Genomic DNA, 27,276 nt, shown 5'->3' on the forward strand with positions numbered 1-27,276 from the left:
GCTAGCACATCACATCCTGCATGTCCTACACCTGATGACCACTTATGAAATTGGTCTCTGTGTGGTTAGTGAAAGCTTTGGTTTTGCATCAAAGTGAAATAAATCAATCACATTTGGAACATATCCCTTCTGTGTGTTCCAGTACCGTTTGTTCAAGGTGTCCTTAGATTTGGCAGGAACTACTCAAAAATGCAACTAAAATAGGTAACCTGTTTGGTGCTGGTTTTCAGGGACAAAACTAAATCCTTTGCAGCAGTAAAGATTCAGGCACAGTCAGTCAGTGATGTGTGGTTTTTTATTGTTCACTAGTTGAGGGACTTGGCCCAATTCTCAAACACTTGTATAGTATAGTGAAAAATATTTCTCCTTTTAAAATTTAACATTCAAATAGAGCAAACCAAAAGTTTACATATTTCAGGTAGTTCGTTCCCATACAGGAAACAAGTATTCGGTAAGTACAGACATTACACTTGAGAAAAAGTGCAACCCAGCATGGTTAGCCAAATCAGTAAATTCAGTGCTTTTTTTTCATAAATGTCAGGAAAGACTTTGATTTCCAGAAAGGGAAAGGTAGCACAGCAGGTGGATGGGAGTTGTGGAAGATGACGAAGTATCTTCAGCTGCTGTTTTATAGGGTGAGTAAGATTTCTCATGCCCCTGCTGTACATTTGTGGGAAAAACAGTGAGAGTGATCTAAATTTTGTTAAAATTAGGCTGTCAGCTTTCCTTAAAAATAGGAATACATGTCACCATGAAACCACTAGATGGCAGTATAAATAGAGTTCAGAGGGTTTCATGTGGAGTAATGTCTGTCATGCTTCATCTGTCCTGAGCTGTGACTGAAGTGATTTTTACATCTGGGTTTGTTCTGGCTTATTTCTGTTTTCCCCTTCAAGCTGCAACCAGCTCCAGTCTAGAGACTAAAAATGAAGCACAGATTAGAGTTTAGCTGCCATCTTTCTAACCCAAAGCAAATATACTGGCTTTTCTTATAGTATTTTCTTTTAAGTACATAAGTAGGGTGCTTTTTTTTTTTTGTCATACAGTTTAAATGCCCAAAATTAAGGGGAAGGGATGTAGGGCTTTACTTTTTTTCCTGGTTTACTTAAACAATAGAAGCTGCTTCATATAATGTATTACTGACAGTCTCTTGTAATATTTAACCCCCTTTTGTTTAGGGAATGAGATATGTAACACACTGCATATACTAATAATTAAAATGGCAGAGGAGAGAGATCTATTCTTACAGCCAGCACTCCTCCCAAAAGTATGCTTATGGTTTAAAGTGATAGAAGTTGTTACCATAAAGCTCTGGTCCTGATCCCTCATTGTGTCATGCATCACACTTTCTAACTGGCTGCAGAGATTTTGTGATTCCATCAATAGTTCCTCACTGAAAAAGAAAGTTGCAGAAATGATTACATCAATTGAAACTGGAAGTCTCTCAAGTGTTAGAGGTGCAGCTGCCTTTTCCAACCTTGCATAGTACCTGTACACCAGCTAGCAACAAAGACTAAACTGTAATCCTTTGTATGCTGCCACAGTCCCACTTACATCAACTAAAAGTGTTGTTACTGTAGTCCATAGCACCTTAAGATTTACTGGTAAAGTGACCTAGAAAATGCATTCAACATGGCATCAAGCTTATATCCCTGTGCACTAATGGAAAGAGTCCAGAAATCAAACACTAGAAGGCGACCTGATGCGCAAAATAAGCCTGGCTCTGAATTTCTGAAATCAAGGGACCAGACTATTACATTTTTAATTAACCAAGGAGGAATTGGTAAACCAGCCACAATTACAACTGTTTATCCCCTGATTTGTCAGTGAATGTGCAAATTCCCACTGCTGTTGTGCTTTACAGGGACACTGTTTAAAGTCCAGCCCTGCCGTGTGGTTTCACAGTGAAATTTTAATATCTAAGTCTCCCTGTTGTTGAGACAGAAACCACAGGGGAACTGATTAGACACAAAGTGCACATTTACACTGTAGATGAAAGGTGTAAAATTCCAGTTCAAGGAGATGTGTGTGTTCTCTCTAAAACAAGATAAGAGCATAGCTCAAGCAGCAGGAAGGTCTAGCCACAGCCTATGTACCTAGTGTTTCAGACAGGATCCTATTCTGGGAAGCTACTCCTGGGGGAATTCAGCACATAATTGAGCTGTGCAGATTTTTAACTTTGTGCCCACTGTGGTGACTGAACGCAGCAGGCCAGGTCGAGGGAGGGAGGTTCGTGCGCATACAAAAAATCCTGTTCCGTACTTTTCTCAGCAATTATTTCCCTCTCCCTCAGCTCCTCTATTACCTCTGACTTTTCCCCAGCCTTTGCACTATTTCTGGGGGTGGAGGAAATATTGTTTTGTATTAATATGCCTAATAAGGAATCTATTTGTCAAAAAACATTTCTGAATCTTTTGTCTGTATTGTTAGACATACTTGCGAACAGGTATTTTGAAATAAATTACCAAAAATAACTGAAACTGGTGAGATTACATTGTGTTATTTTGACAAATAAAATATGCAGAATTTTTAGTTTTTTGGCACAATTCCCCCAGGAGTAAATGTGTACATCTCCTTGAGCTGGAACTTATACACCTTTCAGCTCTACTAGACGTGCCCAAAGTAATCTTAAAAATCCCTGTCAGCTAACAGTAATCTTAGGTGTTAACTGTAACCATAGATAAACAATGTGTCCCTTTAACATATGCACAGATGTAACTCCATCATTCTTCACTTTACCTTTTATTGTAAGTTACAGCTGGGACTTGCAACAGCAGATGGCCTGGGTTACTAAGCCGGGATGCATTCATACTCTCTGGGCTGCCACTGACAGGACCACGCACCTTACTCTGAAGGGAGAAGGCAGATTCAGATTGCTGCATGCACTTTATTTCTACATAAACTTATTTCCAGGAGCAAGTTCTGCCATTTCTCTTAATGGCAAGTAAGGGTTTGAGGTTTTAATATTAAGATAGGCCCAGATTTTCAAACCAAATTCAACAGAGGGAGGTGGGATATCCTGTTTTTACCTCATGTTCTTCAATGTCTATGCAGCATTTTTCTGCATGCTGCCTTTAGCCCAAAACAGGTTTTCATATACCCCTCAGTACCTGGTCACCCCACTAAAGTTGCAGAATATTGAACTGCAGTTCTATTATCTTCCCTCAGAATTAAACAATTTTTAAAAAATCTTTTATCATATGTTCTTTAGAGCAATTAAAGAACCTCACCCCCTTAATCTATAAATGCCCTGGAAAAGAACAAAGAGCGTAATTGTGTTGGGGGGGGAGGGTTTCCCCTGTGAAATTCCCAACACCAGTGATGAAATACCTGCAGCCCACAGCATTTCAAAGAAGGGGTTCTAAAGCCAGTGCAGGCTCTTGAATATAGCTGCACTTGTTCATCCAAGCCTCTACCATCAAAAGGGAGGTGGGGGGGGGGGGGGGAAAGAGGTTCAATAGACCATTAACTTCTGTTTCACTCACACAAGCAATTTTCAGCAGGTTCCATAATTCTTTCTGTCGTTTTTCCTGAAGTCTGACAACTGTGTTCTCATCTTCATTCATCAGGTTCATCACTTCCTCCACTCTGGGGAACAATTCCAGTGCCTTCTGCTTGCAAATTACTGTCTTACTGTAAAGAATAATAATCAGGTCAGATGAGCAGCTGCACTGTGTCAGTTAGAAACTCCATCAGCTCCAACTGTTTAACTCCTAATAATTGGAGAAGAACGTGATTCTTAATTTGTGAAGTTGTCTTACTGAGACTAATACATCCATCCCCTCATTGTAGTAAGAGCAACAGAGAAGGTTGCCCAGCATTCCTTATCTATCTTCCATAAAATGGATGTTCTGGGACTCACCTGAGCTGAGCATAAATTAGACGGACTGTCTTTTCAAATGTCTGGATTGCCTGCAGGAGCAGTCGCACTATTTCCTGACTGTCACCACTGGTCCTCTGGTCTAGAGAGATGAAAAAGTGAGGGCAGAGAGTGAGTTCATTAGAGATTACAAGAATCAGTCATGGTTTCTGTAGCTCTTTGGAAAGAGGCCACTTGGCAGGGGGCTGTAGCCCAGAGATTATACTGGGGGATGGGTCTGTGGCCATAGGGAGGAAGGGCTGGGCAAGAGTCCTGCCTACAGCACAAGCAGGGGCACATGCCTTCAGCAGTGGTTTGGGGAGAAGGGCCCAAAATGGATTCATCCTGAAGAGGCAGCCAGCTGCTAGAACCAATTGGTCAAGTGAGCAAAGCTGACCTCCCCGCTTTGAAGTACCACCTCTTTCCCAGGCAGCCACAATTGGGGTAGGGGTAGCAGTGCTCTTTTGGAACTGGAAAAGAGGAGAGAGACCATATGTTGGCGTGTGGGCCACAGGCCTGGAATGGAGAATTCTCAATGCTGTTTATCGCTCGTTCCAATTAACTGTCACACACAGCAACAAGACAACAGCAGCTACAGGTTCTTTACCTCTTGGCTTCTCCCTCAGTCGCCGGTAAAGTTCTCTGGCTTGTTCTTCCCTACAAAATAAAAGGCACAAGTGTTTCTCTAGAATCCAAATTGTAATCGACTCCTTCAAGGACTCTCAAAAACACTTCACATACCTGACCATGCAGCTGCCAGACAGCTGAGTCATGTCAGCAGTCCATTGCAGGCTTTTTGTTAGGCCCTGCCAACCCAGTCTGTGGTTTGGGCATTTGAGCAGGTGCCTCTGACTGCCTGCATTCAGAAAAGAGCCACTGTGCTAGAAATGCTAGCACCACAGGCTAGAGAGGGTTCCAACTTACAGATCCTCCAGGGTGCCCCCTTGCTTCCGCCCTAGTGGGCTTCTCTGCAGGTCCACAATGTCTGCCTGCAGGGCCATCATCCTCTTCACCAGCTGATCCACATCCTCCTCCTGAAAGAAGGAGCTTCAGTTAACAACATTACCCCCAGACATAGGCCAGCCACAGGGTGAGGGACTCTCTTTCTAACGGGCCTTAAATGGAACAGAAGTTGCTTTCTCTCTTCATCCACAATCCTACAGCCCTAGACAGGGAAGAAGGGCTTGTGCAAAGATTTCCCTTTGATACAAATAGATTGATTTGGTCCTCTCAAACTGGCCCCTTCTAATGATCTTGCCGCTTTCGATACCATAGCTCAGCTTGTGGTGAAGAGACACTGTTTGTTCACATTCTAAGGTGAACCTGCAGCTAGTGACAAAAAGGGGAACAAAATTTCCTCTCAGCTGCTCCGAAGGGCTATTGTAATTCTCTCCTCACCCACCAATACCCTTAACCTTACCCCTCAGATATCAGCATCCCAGTCCTCATATCCAGTGTCTATCTCAACCTGTGATATACTAATGCCAGGAAACAGGATCACTGACTCCTTCTTAGGGAGAAACCTTCTGTCCCCCTGTATTCTGGGGAAAGATGATATGTATGTGGGCAGGTAGGAGGACAGTCACCAAAGAAATCACTTTTCAGTAGACTTATGTATTTTAGATGCCATCTCAAGTTACCCTGTCCCTCAGTCCCAGTATTTGGGACCGGTGAGTGCACACACTGAGCAGATGGGAAAGAATCCCCACTTTTAGAATTTGGTATTAACACTTCCATTCCTAAAGTCTTTCTGAGCACTGCCAGCCAGCCACTTTCCTTTTCAGTTTTAACCTCCTGGTGAGTCTTCTCGTTACCCCAGTGACAGCCCCCTTGACAACAGTACAATTGCTTTTGTCTATAATTGGGCCTGTTACAAGTATCTCTCAGTTTAGACATTAGAAATCCTCTCCTTATCGCCTCCATATCTTTCTTCCCTGACCCTTCCCAATACAGAAAGGGCTACACTAGGCCAGGGGACAAGGAAAAACTGATGCAACCTACAACAAAGGAAGGCCAGTCCAGCCATGGAGTGGAGGATGAAAATGCAGGGTAGCAGCAGAAAGCTGCCTCTTTCAGGCAAGCAATTAAACCTAAATCTAGAAACCTACCCGCCCGCAAAGCTCCACAGCCAGCTCCATCTCCTTCCAGGCAAACAACAGCTTCTCAGAGGCTCAAAAAAGAAGGAAGAAACAAGTACATTACTCTGTGCTGCATGTGAGGAAAGGAAGCTACCATGTTGGGATTGGGGGAGCGGATGGAGGACTCCCCTGCATGTCACAGGGGCTGTACTCACTGATTCCAAACTCTATCTGCTCACTGTACTTCTCCAGGTCAATCTGGATGCTGGTTTTAAAGAAATCCAGCTTTGCCTTCAGCTGTTGGGACAGGGAGGCCATGGAATTCTTCATCTTGGAGAGATTGCTATTGTAACGCAGCAGATTCATCCTGTGGAGACAGTGAGAAGGGTCACATGGGTCCAGCGCCATAGGAGCTGCACACAGTGTCCCAACTGATCCCACATGCAGCTTTCAGAGCCACTCTCATTCAAGCTTACAGACCCCAGTATTCTCCAGCTGACCCATGATCAGCCCACATTTTCCTGTGTCACCAAGACAAATGAACAGGGCTGAGTGTAGCTGAGATGGCACAAAGACAACAGGGTTAGAGGCCACAGCTCTTAGCTCTCCATTAACTGCAAATAACTCCACCTTTACCAAGAACTTCCCCCACCCAGATAGTGCCTCACTCCTACATCACTGTAGGGCAGGTTTCTTTTCCTGTTATCTCCCTCTAGCCAGGAGGCCTAAGTGGAGCCAAGTATTCCCAAAGGGATCCCCACTGTACATGGCTGCTCGCTGCCCCTGCTGAAGCAGGTTACAATCCTCCTTCAGAGTCCGAATCGTGTGCCAGACCTGACCCCACACCTTCCGTAGCTGGAAGAAGGACAGATTCTTCTTTGGATCCTGAACTGGAAACACAGAGAGAGCATATTTTTTGTTTGTTTGTTTGTTTTAAAACAACAAAGAGAGAGAGAGAGAGAGACTTACCGGAGCAGTGCTACAGGCTAGGAGTTAGCACCACCCAGTCCAAGTCTGAGATAGGGTGCCACCTCCTCTTGAACGTGCACAGCCAAGTCTCTGTGCCCATCATATCCCATCTGGGGCACTAGAAAGGCTATTTCACTGCAACTGGCCACAGTTTGAGAGTCTAACTCAACGGGTCATGATTCTTCTCTACCCTCAATTAAATCCCACCCCTGAGATTGAATGCTATGACAATCTGCTTCGTTGCCCACTCCGCTCAAGAGCAAATGTCCTCCCCCTACAGCTCACATATACAGCAAGCTCTCTGCTGATTCCCCCTGGAAATAACCCATGCCCAGGGGAAGTCCTTACGGATGCAGTCAACACTTTCTGGATGAGGCCGCAGGAAGATCTGCCTCTCATAGGCAACTTTACGGTTGTCAAAGAGGAAGAGGAGGTCTGTGTCCGTGGCCGTGGCATCATTCACCTGCCAAGATGAGACCTATCTCAGTACTCTCCGATACAGTATTCCCAAGCAGCCTCCACTGAAATAACTCAGAGCCAGCCGTTCTTTCCAAGAGGACAGAGCCAGCTGGCTTGCCATGGCCCAGGACAGTGTGAGCAGCAGGAGGGAGGACTGCTTTGCTTCAGTGAAAACAGGTGGGAGTGTGAGGCTGGGGTAGGTGCTCAGAGTGCAAGTGCAGGCTTGGCTAGCAGGTGTTCAGGTTTCAGCCCCAGGCTCACCTTGCTGTCAGCCATGCACTGAATAGCCAATTTCTGAGGGTATAGTGCAAGCCCCGCCTCCTGCAAGAGCTCCTGCTCCTGTTCTGGAATACCAGTATCTGACTGAATCCTGGCCTTCACAGTCTGCAAGGTTTCCTCTTCTGTCACAGGGTACATGTGCAGAGTGCCAGTAACCATGTTTAGGATGCGAACCAGCTGCAAGAAAAGAAGTGGGACATGGGAAGAAGCTAGGTCATGGCTGAGCAGAGATGCCAGGACTCAGACCAGGTGATGGAGAAGTAAACTAGGAACACCAGGTTCATATGGCCACTTTAGGGGCTGCTTGGCAACATCATGCCAAGGTCTTTGACCTGCATCAGACAGAAGGGAGGCCACGCGACACAGAAAATGGGACCAACAACTCCCCTTCCCTCCGCCAGAGTGAGAGAGGCACAGACGCTCAGTGAAATAACAGACAGGAAAAGCCCTGGGTCAGTGAATATTTCTCCTCAGCTGACCAGGAAGAAGCCAATGTGTCTTGGACTTCGCCCTTCCACATGCCAAACACATCCCATTCCACATAAACCATTGCTAGTTTTCCCGAGTATTTTTCCTTGATTGTTACCAAGTGACTATCTTTCAGCCTCCAGAAAATCTAGGTCCCCTTGTGGCTTCAAAATAAGCACACTTTAACAAACTCAGAACTGGTAAGTAAGAAAATCTAAGGGTTAAACAAGTTCAGGAGAACCAGCAGTTTCTCAAGAAGACATTATTAAATGCATAACTTCAGACTATTCTGATCCGAAAGAAAGATAGGGCGAATATTAAGAGGCCACTATGGCTCATCAGGAGCTCTTTAAATGACCTGAAATAAAAAAGGATTATAATAAAAAAGTGGCAGCATGGACAAATGGCTAATGAGGAGTACAAAAGAGTAACAAGCATATAGGAACAAAATCAGAGCATTACACCTAGCTACATCAGAAGCAAAAAAGATGGACAGTGTAGGTTCTCTACCTAGTGGGGAAGGAGAGCTAGTAACGGATGACAAGAAGGCTGAGGTACTTAATGCTTGTTTTACTTCAGTCTTCACTAAACTGGTTAAACAGTGACCACATACTCAAACACATTTAACATTAACAACAAGGGAGCAGGAACAGACACCAAAATAGGGAAAGACCAGGTTAAAGAAAATTTAGATGTACTCAAGTGCGCGGGGCCTGATGAAATTCATCCTGGGGTACTTAAGCAATTAACTGAAGCAATCTTGGAGCCATCAGCATTATTTTTGAGGACTGGACAAGGGAAACATACCACTTGTCTTTAAAAAGGGGAACAAAGAGGACCTGGGGAATTACAGACCTGTCAGTCTAACTTTGATACTTGGAAAGATACTAGAACAAATTATTAAACAATCAATTTCTAAGCATGTAGAGGATAATAGGGTTATAAGGAATAACCATAATGGATTGTCAAGAATAAATCATGCAAAACCAATCTGATTTTCTTCTTTGACAGAATTACTATCTTAATTGGGGGGTGGAGGACAGCAGACATGATAGATCTTGATTTTAGTAACACTTTTGACACAGTGACGGTCTCATAAGCAAACTAGGGAAATGTAATATAGATTAAGTTCCTATAAGTTTGGTGCACAACTAGGTGAAAGACTGTATTCAAAAGTAGTTATCAATGGTTTGCTGTCAAACTGGGAGGTCATATCTAGTGGGTTCACACTGCAGGGGTCAATCCTGGGTCCAGTACTGTTCAATATTGTACTTGGATACTGGAGTGGAGAGTAGGCGTACAAAATTTATGGGAGGGGTTTCAAGGACAGGATTAGAATTCAAAATGACCTTGACAAATCAGAGAATTAGCCTGAAATCAATAAGATGAAATTCAATAGAGGTAAGTTCAAAAGTACTTCACTTAGTAAGAAAAAAAATCAAATGCATACCTACAGAATGGGGAATAACTGGTTAGGTAGTAATACTGCTGACAACAAGCTGGGCATTATAGTAGATCACAAATTACATATGAATCAACAATGTGATGCAGTTACAAAAAAGGCTAATGTCATTCTGGACTATATTAACAGGAGTGTCGAGGGAACTGTCCTGGTCTACTTGGCACTGATGAGGCCTCAACTGGAGTGCTGTGTCCAATTCTGGGTGCCACACTTTAGAAAAAAGAAAAGGAGTACTTGTGGCACCTTAGAGACTAACCAATTTATTTGAGCATAAGATGAAGTGAGCTGTAGCTCACGGAAGCTTATGCTCAAATAAATTGGTTAGTCTCTAAGGTGCCACAAGTACTCCTTTTCTTTTTGCAAATACAGACTAACACGGCTATTACTCTGAACACTTTAGAAAAAATGTGGACAAACTGGAGAAAATCCAGGAGAGCAACAAATGGTTTAGAAAACCTGATCTATGTGAAGAGGTTAAAAGCTGGGTACGTTTAATCATGAGAAAAGATGACTGTGGGGAAACTTGATAACAGTCTTCAAATACGTTCAGGGCTGTGCTAAAGGGGATGTCGATCAATTATTCTCCATGTCCACTGAAGGTAGGACAAGTAATAATCTTATAATCTGCAGCAAGTAGAGACTGAAGTTGGATATTAGGAAAATATGTTCTAACTCTCAAGAGTAGTTAAACTCTGGAACAGACTTCCAAGGGAGGCGGTGGAATCCCCATCATTGGAGGTTTTTAGGAACAGGTTGGACAAACACCTGTCTGGGATGGTCTAGGTTTACTTGGTCCTGCCTCAGCACCAAGGGATGGACTTGATGACTTCTTGAAGTCTCTTCCAGTCCTACATTTCTACAATTCTGAAGTCACCAGAAGGACCAAACTCTACAGTCATTCTGCAGCTCAGCAATCTGCAGCCCCAGAGAGCCTAAAATAAACCATCCACATTATCTCACCACAACATAGACCAATTCAGTACAGAAGGGGCTTCCCAGCTGTGGGGTCCATCCATTTTTGTGCCACAAATCTTTGCTCTACTGGACAGCTCTGCAGCTCCACTCCCTGCGGGTCAGCTCTGCATTTGGGGAGAACCATACTGACCTCCTCCTTTGAACGTGCTTTGAGATCTACTGATGTAAGAGTTCAGTATGTGTTTCTTGTTACAGCCTGGTACTAAACAACAGTACTCACTCTTGTGGATATACTTGCTCAGACCAGCCCTCAGCAGTGCTTTTCCTTTTTACAAACCAGCCTCTCCCATCTTAATGGGGTTTCCTCACATCCTTCCCTAGCCCCATGTCTAGCCTGCTTTTCTCTCATAGGCTAACATAAGCTGTACTCTCTGGACACTGGTCTGTCCATGAAAATCCAGTCCCAAGACTCACCTTTAGGTTCAGTATATCATCCAATGCCTTGAAACAGCCATTGAGGCCATAAACAGGGTCTGTCCCTCTCTGCCGCGGGTGCCACATTAACATGAGCTGCAGCCATTTCTCCAGCCGCCCAGCCAAAATGCTGTGGGGCAGAAACAAGAACCAGAGAAGAAAGATGTGTTTCAGTTGGCCATACCAGTTCACATCTACAAAAAGAGATGCGAAGCTCAGACTTCCCCCCTAATCTCTTAACTAGAGAACAGAGAAAGGAGCATGGAACCTTCTACAGCAAGCTAACAGGATCCTCCTGTTTTCATCTATGGAAACTTCAGCCAGATGGTACCATGTGCACTGGGTACTAAATTTTTCAAGGAGATCAGCAAGGTCATAGAAACAAAATAGACCCCTTCCTATTCTCAGGAGGAGATAGCCATCTTATCCCCATAGGATGCATTTGGGTCATACTCCTCACCTGTTTAGATTATTGGGATATGGTAAACTGCTAGAAAATTTCACTTCTCCAGCCAAGTCTTCATAGACAACAATATCCAACTCGCTCTTCTGTCGCACTTTTGTGTGCCTAAGGAGTTCAAGCAGGTACAGTGACAAAGTAAAGAAGGTTCTGTGATCCCTCTGCATGATCACAACTGCACCTCACCCTTCCCAGGACACACATTACCCTCTAGCCTATTTCACAACACAGAGATGCTGCTGAAAACACAGACACACAGCTAACAAAATCTGTCCCAGGTATCTTATTCAGACATTTGCAACTCCCCTGCAAAACATCCCAACTTGTATTTAAACCTGACAGCAGATACGCTGATGCTGCTCCAGCTCCAGGTTAATTGTTTGCCCAAAGAGTGTCAATCCCACTGGTCCCATAGATAACCTAGGTCTGTCCCAAAGAGATTTACCAGGGAAGACTGAACCTGGTAGCCAACTCAACACTCTCAAGTGAAGGGATCAACTCCCCCAACCTAATGGGAAGGGTGAGATACTAATTCCATCAGCCCCAGCAACCACTCAAGCTGCATGACAGTCAAGTGTTTGAAGCCAGGAAAGCTCTTACAATGCCTAAGTTCAAATCGCTAGTAGGCCATGAAACAATGATTAACCCTAAAATTGAGAACCCCTTCCCTCGCACAACATGAAAACAGGACGATGGTTTGGAAGCCACATTATAAGAACTTCCTCCTCCCTGTCTGGCCCCAGCTTACTCACCATTGCACAGGCTGCCAGTTGGGCAGAAATGGTCTGAAACCTGTTATGCATTCAAATGCCAGTGTGCCAAAGCTCCAGTAATCCACCGTCACCGTGTACTTCTGCTGTTCCAGCAGCTCTGGAGCCTGGGTCAGCCAACACAGGTTGAAGATTAAGCCATTTTCTCTCAGACCTCAACTGCACCTGCCTCCTAGGATGTTCATTAATGTTTGCGCATCACTGTGGAAAGCTCATGCTAAGTGTTTTATCACTCAGGAACCTTACTGGCCTCTTTGACCCAGTCCTAGGGGTTAATGAAACTCATACCCTCTATACAGGAGAAAGTTAGCAATGAAATGTGAAAACCCAAATGTTGGCAAAGAGCAACAATACAGCCTGTTCTTTTGCTTCAGCACGTGTATCCCAAACATCCATACCTGCGTGGTTGGGACTCCTCTCCCACCCCACAGCCAGATTACAGTGCCTGCTCCCTCCTCCTGCTCTGCCCCACAGACCTTGCTGGTCACAGCAACACTACAAGCTAAATCCACTCCTTACCAGGTACTGCAGTGTCCCAACGAAGGAAGTGCACAGACTGCCCTGATCCAGCTCCTTAGCATACCCCAGGTCAATGATCTTGTGTATTAACTGAGAGACAGACAGATGGCAGGGAGTAAGAGGACTGAAAACACATTCTGCAATGAGAGCATGCACTTCTCTAGAGAGAACAGATGATTTCAGTACTCAGAAGCACTGGGAGAAAGGGCAGGAAGCATCAAGGCAGTGTTGCACTCTTGCATGATCACAAGCACAAAGTTGCTGGTAAAGCAGCTCCTCAGGGTCATTATGAGCGTGAGATGCAAGGAACTGGAGATACTATTGCTGACTTACAATAGAGCCCAGTCTGAATGGGGGGACGTTCCTAAGAGAGCTGGATCACTCCGGCCTTTGAATAGGAGTTTATTTCTATTTCCTGAGGAGATGTTCATGCTCCCTTAAGGAGAAGTGAGAAAGATAGCCAGATCTGTGCCTCTGCTGGCACAATGCTACCATAGCCATCAAGTGGGGAGAATCCTCACATTATAAGAACTCCTATGCTGCACCCCTGCTATCCCTATGTAGGGGATGTGACCAGGGAAAAGTGGGCATGGCCATAACTTTCCCTAGTTACTCTGGTGTATGTTGCAGTCCAACCTGGCCCCAGGATCAGGGAAGCATAGAGATGGCTTAATGCTCCCTTGGAACCACCATGTGAGGTGTCATGTGCCACCCCGTGGTGCCCTGACTGGGAATGGGCAATCCAAATAGTCGTGCTTAGAGTGGCAGTCTGCAGCAGTGCAGCCACCATTTCATCACACAGCCAGGACTAGGCACAGAGTGTTTAAACTAAAGCCTCATGGGAATTGCTTCTGCATATCAAGGAAGCGTCAGAGAGGCAGAGATATCTGATGGTCTGAGCTCGGTCTGTAAGCCGGGAACCACACACACCCCCAGCCAATTTCCACACAATTCTGACACCTATTATCACTTTGGCTTTGGCAAAGTCACTTCCTCTCTGCCTCACTTCCCAGTCTGTAAAGGGTGGGGTGGGGGGAAGAGAAGGACACAATTCATAGTACTTGGATGTTCAGAGAAATCATTAGTTAGCAGTTTGTATAAATACCAAGAATTACAAGATGAACCCCACCACCACCTCTCAGATAGTGTCATGTTCAGACACCCTCATTGGGGCTAGTCGTTTTAGCTTGCGAGATCTCTGAGAGGGATCACGTTTTCAGCTTCAGCTCCTAGTCATTCTCTCTCTCTCTCACACCCCCGCGCCCCCTTTTGTGCTCCCACCCTTACACTCCACTCACTGTCTATATGGCCAAAGTCACCCAGCTCCTACTCACCCTTTGTTCTCCTTGCTGTAGGACAATGTTCTCAGGTTTCAGGTCTCTGTGGATGATCCTATTCTCATGAAGGTACCTGAGAGCAGAGGCTGAGACAGAGAGAGACAGCTGTTACTCAGCACAACTGACACCTTCCAGCATTACTCCAGAGGGTCTAAGCCTGCAGGCTCTAAAAGGCAAACATGGCTGAGAAGAGATTACAGTGAGGGAGAACAGGGATGGGGATGTAGTACAATGAGAAGGTTTGGCCTGGAAGCCACTTGCAATACGCTGTACCCTGAAGTAGCAAGGACAGGGGCTGGGTACAGCTCCTCCAGGATATGGAAGCAGAGCTTGTTCTGTTGGCAGCTGACCTCTTTGCATACATGAAAGTTCCATCACATCCATGGAAAATCCTCACTGACCCCTTCCCTATCCCAATCTAGTTCCTCCTGGCATTCCCCCAGGAGACAGGTACCTAGGGGATCTCCAGCTGCAGCAGGGAGGAAATGAGGCAGCCAGGTGGGAGACGGGCTCTAAGGGCCAAGCCCACTTTAGAGAGAGGAAGTGCTATGCTCAGCATTTTCACGCCTCATCTGTCCTAAAATCAGTGATGATCCAGTGGCCACTGTTCCGTGCCAGGCCAGGTCTGCATTGCCCTCAGTCCTTTGGCTGGCTGCAGTCTGCCCCACCAGGAAATACTTCTACCACATCCATCTGGCATAGCCATCTCTGCACCATCCTGGCTCACAACCACCAAAGGCAGACGGTATGCCTGGGGACAGAGTCATGGCTGGAGGGCCGATACACTCCAGCTATGCTGAGCCAACACGATCACCCCAGGGTATGGGCAGGCACAAAGAGGTAGATCAGAGCCACTTCCCCACTTTTCTGTGTCAAGAGAAACTCAGGCTGGATGGAGAATTGGGACCAAAGCCTGCATTTTTCCATGTTCAGCCAAGCCAATCCCTGAGCAAAACCCTGCAGCCATTAGGTGGGGACACAGCTCATTCCGGCTGTTTGTGAGGAAGAGGCTAGCAGCATTTCCATAGCCTGCAGCTGCACTTCCCAGCACTGACTCAAAGGGACTCACTTCCCGCTCCCTCCACATCGCTCATGAGGCGACACAGAGCGCAGAAGAGAATCCAGTGCCCCGAAACTCCCCTATGAGCGTCAGTCTGCCTAGCCTGACTTCAGGGAGACACCAACAATCATGCTACTCAAGGGGTGACTTTAACCCTTAGGATGCTGCCTAATCCCCAGCATGGCCCGATCCCAGGGTTTCAGCTGGGCCACTAGAGGTACTACTGAGAAGAAGGGAACACTTCTAGCTAACCAGGGTCAGGGCCTTGGATCATTAGACCCGGGGTTGCTCCCTCCACTACCTGTCCTCTCAGCATGACACCCCCCACCTCTGTTACCAGCCCTCAGCCTCTCCTTGGGCCAAGAATGAGAACCGGGGAGGCAAACAAAAGCTGTCACTGGGCCAGAGGTGCTCAGATTGAGGGGCAGGAGGAGGAGATTCTGTTCAGCTTTTGTGCCTCCAGGAAGAGTAGTTTGTTCCTCCTCTTGCTCATTCCCCAGGCCCACACCAGCCCAACAGGCACTTTTTAAATACCTTCCTCCGAAATACACTGTATTGGCCAAGACCTACATAAGAGTCACAACCAACCCACTTCATGCCAACCATCCCCTGAATCTAGCATCAGGAAGCCCCAAAGACAACAAAAGACACTCCCCCACATAGTTACAGATTAATGGTGCATTTGACTCAGGGCTGCCACTGGGGCTTTAGCTAGTGCAGGTCACGCTGCTTGAGCCATCCCAAGAGCAAGCTAGTGAGAGCAGGTTGCACCTGGGCACCAATACAGCACTGGCTTCCCATCTGCTGCTTCCAGGTGTGAACCAAGGTCTTGGTTCTAATCTAAAGAGTTCCACATGGATGGGGGCCTGCCTGCCCTGGAGATGGTTCCTTCTCATGCTTCACCACAACACCAGAGATCTTTGAGGTGCACCTGTCCCCAATCCCTAAATACTCATGCTTGGGGACTGGAGGCTGGCTGTGCTGGGGGCATCACCTCATTACCACAGGTCACTTAGGGTGATATATGTTTGAGGAAAGGGGGCCTGTTCAAAGCAAACAGTCCACAACAAGCACCATAATAGTGTCAGTCTGCGCTCCCATCAGTCTCAGATGCTATGGTGATGATGTAAGTCAATGCAGAGATGAGGGGCCCACCCTAGCCCCGAGGATGGGCTGCAGCTGGGAATCCCTATGAAGAACACAAGCTGGAACTCACTCATCCTGCCTAGCACCTCCCAGGAAATCCCTTGAGCTGGGAAAGGAAACACACTGCTTTCCACATCTCAATGTCAGAGACAAGTCAGAGGCCATTTCCCTTCTGGGGAGGCTTGCAGAGCAAGGCAGGAAGGAAAATACTATGAGATACCTATCTAAAGGGGAGGCATCCAGGATCACAGACCTACTTCCCCCAGATGGAAAAGACTCATGGAACTAAAATGGCTCCCTTCCCAGACTGGGACAGCGGCAGGCCCTGCTGCCATAAAGCCGCATTAGGCAGACCCAAAAAGAAAGAATCAGAAGAGCAACTAGCAAAAGACACTGACAGCAAATTCTTTTGCAAGTACATCAGAAGCAGGAAGCTTGCCAAACAGTGGGGCCACTAGATGATCAAGGTACTAAAGGAATACTAAAGGAAGACAAGGCCACTGCAGAGAAGCTAAATTAATTTTTTGCATCAGTCTTTGCTGCAGAGGACGTAATGGAGATTCCCACGAGGGAGATTTCCACACCTGAGCCATTCTCTTTAGGCAACGAATCTGAGGAACCGTCCCAGACTGAGGTGTCAATAGAGAAGGTTTTGGAACAAACTGATAAGTTAAACAGTAATAAATGACCAGGACCAGATGGCATTTACCCAACAGTTCTGAAGGAACTCAAATATGAAATTGCAGAACTACTAACCCTGGTACGTTTCAGAGCAACAGCCGTGTTAGTCTGTATTCGCAAAAAGAAAAGGAGTACTTGTGGCACCTTAGAGACTAACCAATTTATTTGAGCATAACCCTGGTATGTAACCTATTGCTTTAATCAGCCTCCATACCAAATGACTGGCATATAGTTAATGAAATGACTGCTTTTTAAAAAGGCTCCAGAGGTGATCCCAGCAATTACAGGCTGATATACCTAACTTCAGTACCACGCAAATTGGTTGAAACTAGTAAAGAACAGAATTATCAGACACATAAATGAACAAGATTTGTTGGGAAGAGTCAACATGGCTTTTGTAAAAGGAAATCATGCCTCACCAATCTATTACAATTCTTTGAGGGTGTCAAAAACATGTGGACATGGGTGATTCAATGAATATAGCGTACTTAGACTTTCAGAAAGCCTTTGACAAGGTCCTTCAGGCTCTAAGCAAAGTAAGCAGTCATGGGATAAGAGAGAAGATCCTCTCATGGATCAGGAACTGGTTATAAGACAGAAACCAAAGAGTAGGAATAAATGGTCAGTTTTCACAGTGGAGAGAGGTAAATAGTGCTGTCCCCCAAGGATCTGTACTGAGACCAGTGCTGTTCAGCGTACTCAAATGATCTGGAAAAAGGTGTAAACTGTGAGGTGGCAAAGTTTGCAGACAATATAAAATTACTCAAGATAGTTAAGTCCAAAGCTGACTGCGAAGAGTTACAAAGGAATCTCACAAAACTAGATGGCTCGACAACAAAATAGCAGATGAAATTCAGTGATCAATGCAAAGTAAAGTACAGTGGAAGACATAATCCCAGCTATACATAAAAAGTAATGGGGTCTAAATTAGCTGTTACCGCTCAAGAAAGAGACCTTGAAGTCATCATAGATAGTTCTCTGAAAACATCTGCTCAATGTGCAACAGCAATCAAAATAGCTAACAGAATTAGGAAAGGACTAGGTAATAAAACAGTAAATATAATACCACTACATAAAATTCCTCATATGCCCATACCTTGAAAACTTCACACAGTTCTGGTCGTCCCATTTCAAAAAAAGATATATTAGAATTGGAAAAAGTACACAGAATAGCAAGAAGATTGATAAGGGTATGGAACAGCTTTCATGTGAGGAGAGATTAAGACTGGGACTGTTCAGCTTGGCAAAAAAAAATGACTAATAGGGGATCTGATAGAGGTCTATAAAAATCACAAATGGTGTGGAGAAAGCAAAGAAGGAAGTGTTATTTACCCGTTCACATAACACATGAACCAGGGATCATCCAATGAAATTAATATGCAGCAGGTTTAAAACAAACATAGGGAAGTACTTCTTCACACAATGCAGTCAACCTGTAGAATTCATTGCTAGGGGATGTTGTGAAGGCCAAAACTATAGGTTCAAAAGAGAATTAAATACATTCATGGAGGATAGCTCCATCAATGGCTATTAACCAAGATGGTCAGGGATGCGACCTCCTGCGCTGGGTGTCCCTAAACCTCTGATTGCTAGCCGCCAGGTCTGGATGACAGTATGGATAACTGTCCTGTTCTGTTCACTCCCTCTGAAGCATCTGGCACCAGCCACTGTGGGAACAACAGAATACTAGGCTAGATGGACCCAGTGTGGCCATTGTTATGTTCACTTACCGATATCAGAGAGCAGGATGAGAATGGCTCCCTCCCGTAAGCCACAGCAGTTCTCAAACTGGTTCAAGTACTGCAGAGGATCAAAACAGAGTGTAAACTAATCTCCTCTGTGCCCCAGTCCTGGGTTTGGCCCCAATCCTGCAAATGCTTATGGATGTGAGTAGCTCTGCAGAACTCAATAGCATTACTCAGATGTGTAAATGTCTGCAGGATCAGGTCCTTAAATAGTAAAACTACAACTTCAAACAGTATTTCCCTCTCCACAGATAGGGAAATTGCCATCATCTTCTCCACCAGCTCCTCCAGGAGGAAGAAACCCCTTCACAGCTTCCTTCCCCGTGTCCCGCAGCAGTTGGCTCAGCCAGCCAAGCACCAGTCTCCCTAATTGCAGCCATGTGCTTTGGGCACTATCTGCATTTGGGCTTTTAGCAAAAGTTAGAAAAACAACAAGACGACCAAAAAAAACACAAGTTACTTTTCCTGCTGACAGAGGGGAGCTTATCACTTCTGGGCAGAGGTTCACCCACTGACCTGGTCTGGGCCATACTCACATCCTGTTCTCCATCTCTTACACATCCCTTGCTCTCTACGTTTGCATCCCACACACACACACACAATTTGCTCACTGCCCAACAGAAATGGAAAATTTCTAATAAAAATCCAGAAAAAGGATGAAAAATGCATCTGGGATCAACCCTGCCACTTGCTCAGAGGAGGCACAAGCAGGCACAGCCCCAGTTCAGGAGGATTAGGTGGCAACAGCATGTGGAAGCAGCTGGGGAAATCCCACTGAATCACAGTTGAGCCTCTGCAGAAGAAACCCTACACTTCCCCCAGTAGCTGTCCCTGCCCTCCCAGGATCATCAGCCTCACCTTGCGAAGGTCTCCACCCTGGCAGTATTCCATGGCCAGCAGAGGCAAGTCAGTGGGTGCGAGGTTCTGCATCCCTTCGGGGACATCGCGGGCAGCCACCACATTGGGATGATTCAGTCTGAGGAAAGGAAATGAGGGAAGCATGAGATCACTGGAACCAATTCATCTCAGCCTCCTCCCAAGCAATAACGGAAAGGGCCAGCATCCTGAAAAGTGATCATCCAAACAAGAGCTTTATAGTCTCACACACAGGTAGGTATTAGGAAAGGTCACAATGGGACTGTAACCCTTCGGACACAGAACTAGTGCACTTCAAAAGCTTCCTTCACCCTGCTCAATCCACTCTTTCCCCCCAGGGCACAGCTTTAGTCCTAACTTGTCTCCCAGCTGTCAGTTTCCTCATTCTCTCTATGAGCATCCAAACTTTGACATGCAGCCTGCTCCTAGCCCCATGAGAAGTCAGGGCTACATTCAGCCCATTGCAGCCTGCACAAAGTGGGTGCCACTTAGTGTCTTTGGGACTCATTCAGCAGGGATATAAATGGTGGGGTAAATTAGCCTGGAAACTGGGTACCTAGCAAAGTCATATAACTTGCACTGATGGGGCTTTCCGTGCATGTGCAAGACACTCACAGAAGACAGCACAGGAACAACAACAAATAGGAAGGTGCAAGGTGAAGCAGTTCCCTAACATGCACTGCCCCCAGGCTCCTGGGGCCAAACGCAGCCCCAACCTCCATGCACCTCAGCACCAGGGGCAGATCTAGATGCAAGTTACAGGACATAGCCTCAGAAAAGGGGTGTGAGTGACATTTTCCCCCCAGAAATGTGACCTGCATTCAGCACACCGCATTCCCATTATTGCTGAACTGGGCTCAGCTGGAAGCTGAAAAATGTTTTAGGCATCTCCCTGTGTGACAAACCCTTCTGCATGCACTTCACAAGCACTGTAGGCAGCACATGCTACATTACAGATGCTCAAACGGAGCATGAGTAAAGTCCCCTTTGAAAACATGGGTCTAGTTTTGTGGGCCCTATTGTATTTCGATGGAATATAAGAGCACAGAGATGTTAACAAGAGTGTCAGTCTTAAATAAGGTTTGTTGTACAGAGACCTCAGGCTGCTTAGTACCGTGGCAAACAATATTAAACACCACTTTAACCTTTTATTGAAGACACAGAAAAGGGAAAACAGCAAATACTTTACATTTCAAATGCTTTAAGTAAGGCTTTCATATTAACATCCCTTTCGCAGAGAAGACTTTCTAGAAGGAAAGACACCCTTGTTTAAGAGACTCTTCAGTGGTATTAACAATGAAAATAATTGTCCTTTTGGGGAAAGAGAAAGGAGGGGGATAGAAAAGGACACGTGGGGAGGAAGCAGGAGTAGAGAAAGGCTTACAGTGGTGACCCAGTGGTGTTTGGGTTTCAGCCAAAGCCAGTAGAGATGGTGATGTTCCCCTGGGTCCCTCTCTTTGCCCTAGTCTGGTGAGCACCTCTCTCAGAGTCAGGATAACAAAGGACAAGGATCCCAGGAGATGGAGGGGGTAGTAGCTGAGATGGTGCAATTCGCCCACTGATTTTTTCCCTGAAGTCTTTCTTTAAAGGACCCCAAAAGGAGTGATAGGTGGAATATCTTTACTTATCACTAATCTCATTACCTTGTCCACCAATTAGATCTAATTGCCAACACACCAACTTTTGTTCACTGATTTTTGGTGTCACACAGTCTTGTTTACCATGCATGCTCTTAACAAAGTTCTTCAATTATATTGGCAGGCCTTTTCGTGAGGACTAATTCAACCTGTCTCCCTTTCACACCTTTTTCCAATCGACATTATTATAAGTTATTGTGACCTTTTATAAGCTTTCATTCACTTTTTACAGTTGAGCTCACAATTACGGTAAATTTGTAGGTCCAATTATCACGACAGTGCTCCAAAACAAGAGCATGAGCACTTTTGTTTCCCCACTGTCTCTGCAGAAGCAGCAGCAAATTATTAAAGCTTATTTCACATCGCTGATGATGCTGATGCACAAACACAGAAGAAAGTAAATAAAAGGCAGCGGCACTGATTCCTACCAAAACAGATCCCCTCTGGGGAAACAGTCAATGGAGAAGACATGTCAAGAAACAGACTTCACCTTCGAAGTGCTTGACAGTGGCCATCACCATCCCTTCCCTTCCCTTCCCCTCCCCCCCCCCCCCCCCCATGGATTCAGACCTTTCTACACACAAATCTAAGCCCCTCAGCTGCTGAGCAAGAGATCAAGGAGTAAGGAATCACACAATGCTCACCTTTTCATTATCTGTATTTCCAGACACCATCTCTCCCGATTTCGGAGACTTAGCTCCTGACGACACTGTTTAATAGCAATCTGCTCCCCTGTTTCCTGCGCAGACACAGAGAGAGTTAGGACAAACACATATTTCCACGAGGGAAGTATTGTGAGGACCAACAGAAGATATAGCGGCCCAAAAAAATGTAAGGCTATTCTTGGGGATCCTCCCAGCTCTTCTTCAAGGCCCCTCCCAGGGAGACAGTCATTTAGGGCACCAAATATGCACCAGAACAGAAGACACTCGTTCTTGCCCCCCCCCCCCCCCATCCTCCTCAAAACCAGAATAGTACCCTGAATTTCAGGCTCATGCTTGCAGGTCTCCACAGTGAGGCTAATATCTGAACCATGGAAGTTCACCTCTCTTTTCATACAGAATGTGTCCGGAGGCCAGGTTAGCAGAGACAAGAGTCCAGCAGAGCTGTCATGCTCACAACTCAAGGAACTGGTTCTCAGATTAGTTGTTTTCCATAAGCCTTAGCTGGCTGCTGGGGTTCAACATCATAGGAAGCAGCCAGCAGTCATTTGCTTCCAAGACACAATGGAACAGTCTAGGCTGCAAGCAGAGCAAGAGATCTGAGAGAGCTGGAGGCTGACTTTATGGTGCCAAAGCTCTTACTCCCTAGGTAGGGCCGTCTTTAGGATTTATGGGACCCTATTCAGTATTATTAAACTGGTGCCCCTATGCCCAACTTGCTCTTAGTCACACAAACATAAGCTAACAGTATTGGAAAACTTGCCATATGCACTTTATTAAAAACAGTTTAAACCAATTAAGCACACTAAAATGCTGATGGACTATACTTGCACGAAAGAAGCAGAGCTATAGAAAAAATTCTGATTTATTGACAGAATGATGCAAATAATATTTTTTAAATTTGTCAACATTTTATTGGAAATTACTATGAAGAGGTATTGGAACAAGGATTTGTTTTTAATTAAAAGCAATCTTTCTGGCTTTTTTGGCTGCAAAATTAGAAATAATGTCATCGTATGACAAACACGAAGTGATATCTTGTTCGATTGCAAGAATAGCAAGACCAGTCAAGCATTCCTGACTCATTGTAGAGCAGAGATAGTTTTTAATGAGCTTTAGTTTTGAGAAACTCTGTTCTCCCGATGGTACTGTTACAGGAATTGTCAGCAGAATACGAGTGGCAATGTACACATTAGGATATATGTCAACAAGTTTGCTGGTGTAAATAAACTGTACAATGTCCATCACCAACTTCGCATGTGGCAACACTGATGACAGACAATGTACTCAAGTCTTCGTACAGTTCAAGTCCATTTAAATCAAAATTATCACCATGCTTCAGGAGGCTCTCTAGGTTCTTGCACTGTCATTAGCTGCTCTTGTTTTACTATTTCGCTGAATTTAGTTATGTGATACAAAAATCCAAACTGTTCATGGTGTGCTCATAAGGTATTAAACCGTTCATCAACGGCAGATATTGCTTTATCCATCACAACATTAAAAAATTCAACCTCAAATTTCTTTTCTGGATCTTCTACTGTACCCCTTTGAGGAGTCTGATTTGTCTTGTATACTCCCAAGTTACCTGAGGGGGGATATTGAGGGACGGGAGAGGGGCAGGCAGGGGCTCCACTGAAAGCGGTCCCAAGCCAGTGCCGCTGACCCCAGTGTGTCGAGGGGGCACAGCCACCCTCTCCACCCGCAGACCCCCAGAACCCCCCCCTTGCTGACACACACCGAGCTTTGTACGCAGCAGACACTGTGGCAGCCCGGGCTCCGCCTGGGGGTGGAGGGACGAAGGATGCCAAGCTGCCCGGCCCACGTCACGGCAGAGGAGAGTTACAGTTCCCTGCAGAGACCCCTGCGCCCTCTCTCACGCAGAATGCGCCGCATCAGCGCATTTGGCTGTGTGAATACGGCCCCGCCTAAGGAGACTGCAGCGCGCGCTGCGTGTGCGGGAGCCGACTCGCACTTACCTGCTGCCCCAACGGTGCCCCAAATTTTTGGGTGCCCTACGCAGCCGCATATGCTGCGTATGCCTAAGGACGGCCCCGTCCCTAGGTGTACGTGAGTGGATGCTGAATGCGACTGGCGCATAAGGGGCCAGTAGCCTCTCCCCCATCCCAGAGGAAAGGGACCCCCTACCTTGTTGTGCCATCTGAGGACATTTCCAAATCCCCCTGTCCCAAGCCTTTCCTTCATCTCCCAGGGACCGCATGTCTGGATTTGCAGGGGAGGCCGGCTCATGGCGCTGGGTGCCTGTGGCTAAAGAAGTACGAGAAAGGGAGGGACAGAGACCCTGGCGTTAACTCTCCTGTAAGGCAATGAATGACTCTGCCAGCAAACAAAGAGGGACGAAGACCCCCCGCCCCAGGGCCACCGCCCGCGGCCTCGGCTGCCGGGCTCACGGACCAGGCACGGGCAGCCCGTTGCTCGGCCTGGGCCCTCGGACGCCGAGAAGCCAGGGTGAGGGGGCGGCCGGGCGGACGCAGGGCTCCGGGCTCCCCGCTCAGGTGCGGACAGCGGCCCCCGCGCAGGCAGGGAGCGGCCGGGCCGGGCCGGGCCGGGCCGGGCCGCCAGCCCGAGGGTGGGGCGGGGCGAGAGCCGGGCCCGGCGCCGCCCCGCAAGCCCAGCCGGGCGGCCCCGCGGCGCCCCTCACCTGCCGGCGGGGCGAGCCAGGCGCGGCCGGGTCTCGAGCCCAGGCTCCGGCCCCCGCCCGCGGGACTCAGCAGCGGCCTGGCACCAGGGCCGCAGCAGCGCGCTTCCGCCAGCGCTTCCTGCGCCGACCTCACAGGACACGTGGTGCCGCCGCGCGCCCCCTGCCGGCCGCCGCCACCAGGCTCGCGCTGACTCCCGGCTCGGGCCCCCTGCTGGAGGGACGCCAGCCCTGGCCCAGGCTCCCCCATGGGGAACGGCGCCGGCTTCAGCTGCAGCTGTCACACAGCAGAGGCCGGACGTGCTTCGCGAAATGCAGGCTGTACGGTGCTTTTCCTGACGGTAAACGCGGGGGTGTCACACGCACAAAGCTGCAAATCCTGAGCGCTTTTGGCCTGAGGGGAAGAATGGAGAAAAAGCTTTCCAGCGACGGGCAGGCTAGCTGTCTAACTTGCAACAGAATTAAAAACCCAAGTCGATAGGGCTCCTAATAGGAGGAGGAGCCGTGTTAGTCTGTATCCGCAAAAGGAAGAGGAGTACTTGTGGCACCTTAGAGACTAACCAATTTATTTGAGCATGAGCTTTCGTGAGCTACAGCTCACTTCATCGGATGCATTCAGTGGAAAATACAGTGAGGAGATTTATAACACCCATTTTTTCATGTTCTGTGTGTATATAAATCTCCTCACTGTAATTTCCACTGAATGCATCCGATGAAGTGAGCTGTAGCTCACGAAAGCTCATGCTCAAATAAATTGGTTAGTCTCTAAGGTGCCACTAGTACTCCTGTTCCTTTTAGGACTACTAATAGATGTAAATGCTTGCCCAGTCGGGGCCTTCCTAGACAAAGTAGCTGGGTTTGCAGCCACCACTTCAGTGTCAAGAGTAATTTTTGGCTTTGCTTTATTTGGTAACATTTTCTGTTTATATTGTAATGGGAGCTGCTGAGTACAGGGATAAGTTTCAGGGGGGTATCCATGTTAGTCTGTCAGTAAACACAAGGAGTCCTCCTTGTGGCACCTTAGAGACTAACAAATCTAATTAGGATAACAAGGGGAGGGAGGCAGGAGGGAACCCCAAGTCAAGTGCAATGCACCACTCCTTGCACACTCTACCTTGTGCTTCATTCAAGCTCTCTTGGCGCTAGCAATTTTTTTGCAGGCATGAGTTCTCCCCTCCCCCAGGAAAGCTGGGACAAGCTATTTAAGTAAATAGAATCATTTTGGTACGACTGGTTTCTCTCAGTGTCTTACCCAATGCCCAACACTCCTTGTCACCACCTGCTCTCTCTCCCACACTCTCCCCCTTCCTTGGCTCTTTTCTCCCCACTTACCTTACCCATCTCCCTCCCACCTACCGTGCTCCACCTCCCAATGTTCTGAGCTAACGCACCCAGAGAGCGGCAGAGGTGCCTTTCAAAAGCCAGGTGAGCTCGGAGAACAGGAAAGACACCTGAGTCACAGTTTCTCCTTGTGACGATGTGACGCAGCAGGGAGGGGGGAGTGTTGACCTGGGAATGTGCCCTGGGGACGGGAGACCTGAGAGCCTGCCACCTGAGCCAGGAGGGGGAGGGGGAGGTAACACCTCTGCCCAGGAATGTGGACGGAGGCTGCAGCAGGGAACCTGCTGGGTGGGTTTAGTTTCAGTTCGGGGCTGGGTGGAGGAACACAGGGAACCCCAGGGCTGGGGTCTAAGCTCCCTGCTCCCCCAGAAGGACTTGACTGAGGGGTCCTGGGTGTCCCCACAAGCTCTGTTTTGGACTGTGTTCCTGTTGTCCAATAAACCTTCTGTTTTACTGGCTGGCTGAGAGTCTCAGTGAATCCCAGGAAGAGGGGTGCAGGGCCTGGACTCCCCCACACTCCGTGACACTCCTCCCTACAGATCCAGTCCTTTGTTTGTCTTGTTCACGCCCTGCAGCAAGGAGGAAGGAAGTTCAGCACTGAAACACCTATAGTTTTAAAAATTCTCTGAACTGAGAGCTTACAGCTGAACTCAGGGATCAAGGGTTTTGTTTTTCTCACTAGTATCCTCCTAGACAAATGCTGGTGCTGGAGGAGATGGTCAGAGTTGGGAGAGAAGATTTTATCAAGAACCCTACTGAGGCAGGTAGATTAGAGACGTTGCTGATGGTGGCAACATATAAATATTGCTTAAGTGCTCCAGAGACGGGGCTCCAGCGAGAAGGTGCTTTTGTTCAGAGGAGATGAGGTCAGTGACTTTGACAGAGAAGGGAAGGGAGATGTGGAGCAAATGGGCTTCCCAGAGAGAGTGTACTTCTCAGTCTGCAAGAGAAAGAAAGTCTCCAGGGTCCTTGAAGAAGACCAGGATGGAGGGAGACTCATTAAAGGAGTCTATAGTGAGATGTTGGAGCCTTTGCTGATGGTCAATGAAAGAAAAAATAATCTTTTCCTCCAGTGCAATCAATAAGGAGATCAGCTTCTGATGTCTGAGACCACCATGAATTCCAAATTGCACCATTGCCAGGCACCTGGTGAGCACCTAATATAGAAGTGTGAGTGCAAATGCCCAAGATATGGGTGGGAAAATTATTTCTATGGGGATGGAATTGGCACAGGGGATTTTCTCAGGAGGGATGGGTCCAATCTGTGGGTTCAAGTGAGCACATTACTGTACCATTACATTTCCTCTGACACCCAATGGGCTGGAAATTCCCCAAGGAGCGTAAGGTTTACTAATTATTTACAAGAAGTTTCAGCAATCTGGTATGACCCTTGTCCAAAGCTGCTTTTAATAGCAGCCTCATA

The 27,276-nt window shown here is 46.9% G+C and overlaps 1 protein-coding gene across 4 annotated transcripts; it reads right to left on the minus strand.

Moving 5' to 3' along the window:
- Window positions 1-264: 264 nt before the first annotated feature.
- Window positions 265-24,974, minus strand: IKBKB (inhibitor of nuclear factor kappa B kinase subunit beta). Of its 4 annotated transcripts, none has more exons than XM_074939961.1 (22): window positions 24,879-24,974; window positions 24,002-24,121; window positions 21,839-21,933; window positions 19,540-19,657; window positions 18,667-18,736; window positions 14,047-14,135; window positions 12,713-12,802; window positions 12,176-12,300; window positions 11,424-11,531; window positions 10,964-11,093; window positions 7,627-7,821; window positions 7,255-7,369; window positions 6,704-6,827; window positions 6,153-6,304; window positions 5,968-6,029; window positions 4,784-4,893; window positions 4,467-4,516; window positions 3,863-3,962; window positions 3,486-3,633; window positions 2,740-2,849; window positions 1,303-1,393; window positions 265-920 (listed from the first exon to the last, which is right to left on the minus strand). In XM_074939961.1, the coding sequence occupies exons 2-22, from the start codon at window positions 24,101-24,103 to the stop codon at window positions 852-854; spliced, it is 2,253 nt and encodes a 750-aa protein (XP_074796062.1). In that variant the 5' UTR covers window positions 24,104-24,121; window positions 24,879-24,974; the 3' UTR covers window positions 265-851. The 4 variants fall into 4 exon arrangements, with proteins under 4 accessions (XP_074796062.1, XP_074796061.1, XP_074796063.1 ...); XM_074939960.1 differs by lacking the exon at window positions 24,879-24,974 and adding an exon at window positions 24,516-24,646; XM_074939962.1 differs by lacking the exons at window positions 24,002-24,121; window positions 24,879-24,974 and adding an exon at window positions 22,173-22,205.
- Between the last annotated feature and the right edge of the window lie 2,302 nt (window positions 24,975-27,276).

This window comes from Natator depressus, chromosome 26, assembly GCF_965152275.1.
Source record: "Natator depressus isolate rNatDep1 chromosome 26, rNatDep2.hap1, whole genome shotgun sequence".
Classification (NCBI taxonomy): Eukaryota; Metazoa; Chordata; order Testudines; family Cheloniidae; genus Natator; species Natator depressus.